This window comes from Narcine bancroftii, chromosome 5, assembly GCF_036971445.1.
Source record: "Narcine bancroftii isolate sNarBan1 chromosome 5, sNarBan1.hap1, whole genome shotgun sequence".
NCBI classification, from domain to species: Eukaryota; Metazoa; Chordata; class Chondrichthyes; order Torpediniformes; family Narcinidae; genus Narcine; species Narcine bancroftii.
Genome location: NC_091473.1, coordinates 195,613,863 through 195,619,830, shown reverse-complemented (window position 1 = coordinate 195,619,830; position 5,968 = coordinate 195,613,863). Strand labels below are relative to the sequence as shown.

At 64.6% G+C, this 5,968-nt stretch overlaps 1 protein-coding gene and 1 pseudogene across 1 annotated transcript; both read left to right on the top strand.

Annotated features, from left to right (window-relative positions):
• The window catches only part of LOC138765442 (OTU domain-containing protein 7B-like), a 20,090-nt pseudogene extending 18,739 nt beyond the window's left edge, over positions 1-1,351 (top strand).
• Positions 1,352-3,516: 2,165 nt separating this feature from the next.
• On the top strand, positions 3,517-5,417 carry LOC138765440 (uncharacterized). The gene is made up of 2 exons (XM_069942481.1): positions 3,517-4,564; positions 5,149-5,417. The coding sequence occupies exons 1-2, from the start codon at positions 3,517-3,519 to the stop codon at positions 5,415-5,417; spliced, it is 1,317 nt and encodes a 438-aa protein (XP_069798582.1).
• Positions 5,418-5,968: the final 551 nt, after the last annotated feature.

Here is a 5,968-nt window from a genome sequence, read left to right as displayed (position 1 = left end):
TGTTCCCCATCCTAAGGCCCCTTTCCACCACCATCTGGAGGTTATGACCTCCCATCCAGAGTACCATCCCCACCATGCAGGCCTTGACTCATGCTCTGGGACCCTCCCAATATGTCCTTTTGGTCTGTCCTGCCCCTCCAGCCCTCTGGGCAGCTCCATCCCTCCGGCTAGCTGGCCTGCTCTGTCCTTACAGCCTGCACCCCTGCATCCCACCCCATCCCGTGGGGCTGGCCCCCGTGCTGTGGGATCCTTCCGCCTGCCCCTCCGCGATCCTGCCGGACTTTGTACCCATTGACCAGCCAATGCCCTGTGTTGGCAGCAGGCCCCCCTGGCCCAGCCCGAGTCCCCAGCGCCTCGGAGGAGACGACAGCCGTTCAGTAGGCCGAGTCGGGTGAGTCGGACCGGGAGTCGGTGTGCAGCGGCTCCAATGGTGGCGGCAGCGGGACAGAGAAGGGCCGCAAAGACAAGGAGTCCAGGAGGGCCGAGTCGGTGGCCAACAAACTGGGGCAGCTTCGGCAAGAGCCTGGGCAGCAAGCTGCGGCGGAACATGGGCTTCATGCATGGCAGGGCAGCGCGAGGTGGGAGCTGTCCCGAGAAGGCCCGGAAGAAGGGTTCGCTGAAGGGCCAGAAGGGAGGGAAGGAGGGGGTGCAGGCTGGAGCTTCCCCCCCTCCTGAAGCCTGCCCCCAGGCCCAAGACGTGCAGATGAGCCTCAGCCTGCTGCGGGCTGCCGGCCAGGGTGAGCGCAAGTTCATCCTCACTGGTCTCCTCAGCTCCAGTCACCGGCACCCGCTGCAGGAGGAGATGATCCAACGCTACCTCAGTGACGCCGAGAGCCGCTTCCTAGCCGAGCAGGAAGATCCTGCTGCCGAGAGCCCTCCAGGGCCGCCTGCCGCCTCTCCTGGGCCCCAGCCCCAGCATGGGGCAGCCACCAAGCCGACCGCCCGCCCCCCGGGGCTCCTCAGTATTCCCCGGCCCACTCTGGTGGGCCAGGACACCAGGCGGCAGCTGGCGGGGGGCTCGAGGTCCTGTGGCAGGGAACGGGGGGCTCCCCAGGCCCCACAGGAGCCCGAGCAGGAGGAGGAGTTGGAGGAGGGAGAGGCTCCAGAAAGGCGTGGGCCATCCCTCAAGCCACTGGTGCACCAGACACGATGCCTACAAGCCAACTGCACCTTCTATGGCCACCCAGAGACGGGCAACTACTGCTCCTGCTGCTACCGGGAGGAGATGCGCAAGAGGGACCGGGATTCCCTCTCTCACCAGCTCTGAGCTCCAGTGGGAAGGGAGAGTGCTCTGCCCAGTCGGGGAGCATACTCCAACGATAGTGGGTCGCAGGAGGAGGCTCCGCTGAGTCCCACGTTCCGCTGAGTCCCACGGTAGAGCCCAACCAGGGAGGAGGCTCCGTTGGGTACCGTGGCAGAGCCCAACCAGGGAGGAGGCTCCGCTTGGTCCCACAGTAGATCCCAAGCAGGTAGGAGGCTCTGCTGGGTTCTGTAGTAGAGCCCAACCAGGCAAGAGGCTCCGTTGGGTCCCACTGTAGATCCCAACCAGGGAGGAGGCTCTGCTGGGTCCTGAAGTAGAGCCCAACCAGGGAGGAGGCTCTGCTGAGTCCCATGGTAGAGCCCAACCAGGGAGGAGGCTCCGCTGGGTCCCATGGTAGAGCTCAACCAGGGAGGAGGCTCCGCTGGGTACCGGGGTAGAGCCCAACCAGGGAGGAGGCTCTGCTGGGTCCTGTTGTAGAGCCCCAACCAGGCAAGAGGCTCTGCTGAGTCCCATGGTAGAGCCCAACCAGGGAGGAGGCTCCGCTGGGTCCCAGGTTAGAGCCCAACCAGGGAGGAGGCTCTGCTGGTCCTGTAGTAGAGCCCAACCAGGGAGGAGGCTCCGCTGGGTCCTACAGTAGAGCCCAACCAGGGAGGAAGCTCTGCTGAGTCCCACGGTAGAGCCCAACCAGGGAGGAGGCTCCACTGGGTTCCTAGTCGAGCCCAACCAGGGAGGAGGGTCCCGCAGTAGAGCCCAACCAGGGAGGATGCTCCACTGGGTCCTGTGGAAGAACCCAATCAGGGAAGAGGCTCCACTGGGTCCCACGGAAGAGTCCAACCAGGGAGGAGGCTCCGCTGGATCCCACGGTAGAGCCCAACCAGGGAGGGAGCTCCGCTGGGTCCCTCGGTAGAGCCCAACCAGGGAGGAGGGTCCTGCAGTGGAACCCAACCAGGGAGAAGGGTCCCACAGTAGAGCCCAACCAGGGAGACAGGGCTGACCCAGAGAGAGGGTTGCAGGAGTCCTCAACCCATTGTCACAGGCCTGTATCCCAGCCACCTTGCTGCTCCCACCTCCCCCTACATCAATGTTAGGTAGTAATGAGAGGGGAGGGAGTAGCCAATGTGGTCCTCGACTGTGGTGGGTGTCTCTTGCCATCAACCCCCCCACCGGACGGTGAGGGGAACACAGAGGTAGGATTGCATTGGTGGTGAGGGGTCTGTACAGGAGATAGGGCCACAATCGGTGTCCACATGGTGGTACAGAGGGATCTCCCCAGGGCAGAGGGATCTTCCCATGGCCCACAGACACCTCCCGTGGAGGTGAACGTGTGTTCTCCACCTCAGGGGTGAGGTCCGTCCTGATGACTTCCTCCCTCTCTGTAAATTTTCCACGCTGTATGTTAGAGTTAGACTGTACAGAATATAGGACATTTCTCTATTCACAGTATTTTTGGAATAAATTTAATGGGTGGGGAACAAATCTCCCCCCAATGAAAAACATATTTCTGCTCTTCATTTGGGTGGGGACGAAGGGATGGGGAAGTGGGGACGAAGGGATGGGGAAGTGGGGACGAAGGGATGGGGAAGTGGGGACGAAGGGATGGGGAAGTGGGGACGAAGGGATGGGGAAGTGGGGACGAAGGGATGGGGAAGTGGGGACGAAGGGATGGGGAAGTGGGGACGAAGGGATGGGGAAGTGGGGACGAAGGGATGGGGAAGTGGGGACGAAGGGATGGGGAAGTGGGACGAAGGGATGGGGAAGTGGGGACGAAGGGATGGGGAAGTGGGGACGAAGGGATGGGGAAGTGGGGACGAAGGGATGGGGAAGTGGGGACGAAGGGATGGGGAAGTGGGGACGAAGGGATGGGGAAGTGGGGACGAAGGGATGGGGAAGTGGGGACGAAGGGATGGGGAAGTGGGGACGAAGGGATGGGGAAGTGGGGACGAAGGGATGGGGAAGTGGGGACGAAGGGATGGGGAAGTGGGGACGAAGGGATGGGGAAGTGGGGACGAAGGGATGGGGAAGTGGGGACGAAGGGATGGGGAAGTGGGGACGAAGGGATGGGGAAGTGGGGACGAAGGGATGGGGAAGTGGGGACGAAGGGATGGGGAAGTGGGGACGAAGGGATGGGGAAGTGGGGACGAAGGGATGGGGAAGTGGGGACGAAGGGATGGGGAAGTGGGGACGAAGGGATGGGGAAGTGGGGACGAAGGGATGGGGAAGTGGGGACGAAGGGATGGGGAAGTGGGGACGAAGGGATGGGGAAGTGGGGACGAGAGGGCCCGCTCTTCCCCCCGCCCGCTCTTCCCCCGCCCGCTCTTCCCCCCGCCCGCTCTTCCCCCCGCCCGCTCTTCCCCCCGCCCGCTCTTCCCCCCGCCCGCTCTTCCCCCCGCCCGCTCTTCCCCCCGCCCGCTCTTCCCCCGCCCGCTCTTCCCCCCGCCCGCTCTTCCCCCCGCCCGCTCTTCCCCCCGCCCGCTCTTCCCCCCGCCCGCTCTTCCCCCCGCCCGCTCTTCCCCCCGCCCGCTCTTCCCCCCGCCCGCTCTTCCCCCCGCCCGCTCTTCCCCCCGCCCGCTCTTCCCCCCGCCCGCTCTTCCCCCCGCCCGCTCTTCCCCCCGCCCGCTCTTCCCCCCGCCCGCTCTTCCCCCCGCCCGCTCTTCCCCCCGCCCGCTCTTCCCCCCGCCCGCTCTTCCCCCCGCCCGCTCTTCCCCCCGCCCGCTCTTCCCCCCGCCCGCTCTTCCCCCCGCCCGCTCTTCCCCCCGCCCGCTCTTCCCCCCGCCCGCTCTTCCCCCCGCCCGCTCTTCCCCCCGCCCGCTCTTCCCCCCGCCCGCTCTTCCCCCCGCCCGCTCTTCCCCCCGCCCGCTCTTCCCCCCGCCCGCTCTTCCCCCCGCCCCGCTCTTCCCCCCGCCCGCTCTTCCCCCCGCCCGCTCTTCCCCCCGCCCGCTCTTCCCCCCGCCCGCTCTTCCCCCCGCCCGCTCTTCCCCCCGCCCGCTCTTCCCCCCGCCCGCTCTTCCCCCCGCCCGCTCTTCCCCCCGCCCGCTCTTCCCCCCGCCCGCTCTTCCCCCCGCCCGCTCTTCCCCCCGCCCGCTCTTCCCCCCGCCCGCTCTTCCCCCCGCCCGCTCTTCCCCCCGCCCGCTCTTCCCCCCGCCCGCTCTTCCCCCCGCCCGCTCTTCCCCCCCGCCCGCTCTCCCCCCGCCCCGCTCTCCCCCCCGCCCGCTCTTCCCCCCCGCCCGCTCTTCCCCCCCGCCCGCTCTCCCCCCCGCCCGCTCTCCCCCCCGCCCGCTCTCCCCCCCGCCCGCTCTCCCCCCCGCCCGCTCTCCCCCCCGCCCGCTCTCCCCCCCGCCCGCTCTCCCCCCGCCCGCTCTCCCCCCGCCCGCTCTCCCCCCGCCGCTCTCCCCCCCGCCCGCTCTCCCCCCCGCCCGCTCTCCCCCCCGCCCGCTCTCCCCCCGCCCGCTCTCCCCCCCGCCCGCTCGCCCCCCCGCCCGCTCGCCCCCCCCGCCCACCTCCCCTATCTCCCCTTTCATTTCTTTCCCCAATTTCTCTCACTCTCTCCTCCTTCCACTTCTTTCCCCAATTTCTTCCCTCCCCTTCTCCCCCCCCCCCCCCCCCCCCATCGGGTCGTCAGTCATGACGCTGGGTCTGAATTTGAAACCTCTCATCCTTTTGACAAAGGGCTTTGCCCTGAGTCATTATATCATTCATTTTTTTTGTTGCGTCTACACAAATGTAATTCGATATATATGAGGAGGGTGAGGGGAGATTTAACAGAGGTTATAACTTTTGAAGGTCATTCAGAAAAGCACATGGATCTAAAAGGTTGAGGCAGATGATCCAATGCGGCAAGGCGAACAAAAAAAATCATCATGAGCATCATTTGACGCCCTCAAATACAGGAGAAAGAGAAGCAAAGAGAGTCCCTTCAGAGTCACAGAGTATCCGTGGATTTGCCTCCCACGGCCTCTGCAGCTGCACAGACTCATGTTCGATTCATCAGCCGCCTGAGCTCCAGATCCGATCCTCCAACACAATCAGGAAGCCTTCCGCGCCCTCTCAAATCCCGGTTCCAATACTGGGTTCCCACGAGCCGGGCGGTCTCCAGCAGGCCACAACCTGTGTGGGTCCTTTGACCGGAAATCACCTGCGTGGGTTGTTCAGCCATTGAGACCCTCACTGGTCCACTGCCGTGGTCACCAAACTGTTGGGTTTTCTCCTCTTTCTCAACAAGGGGGTTGAGATTCCCCATTTCTGATGCCCTGTGCCAGTCCACTGCAACCTCCCAAGTCCACTGCCAAAGCCCAGACCTCTATGGTTACACAATGTTTAAGAGAGAAAACTGTCAGCTCCTCGGGTGATGTTCAATGCCTGTACGGAGTGGTCAGAAATAGGTCCAGACAGTAGAACCCTGAGTGGCAGTACCGTGCCTCTGTTCCCCACTCTCCACAGCAGCACTGCCGATACACCAGCTCCGGCATGATACCTGTGCATTTGGAAGATCTTTCTGAACCTTAATCAGGGTCTGGTCCAAGTCACAGAATTGTTGAAATTTGTGGCAGTGAAGAGGCTAATTGACCCATCGGTCCCTGCATGACAAGAAAGAGATGCTGCGGGGGGAAGAGAGGGCGGGGGGAAGAGAGGGCGGGGGGAAGAGATCTGGACAGCAGGATATTTTTTCAATGTGAAACGGTTTTGCTCTTTCAGGCAGACTTGCAACCT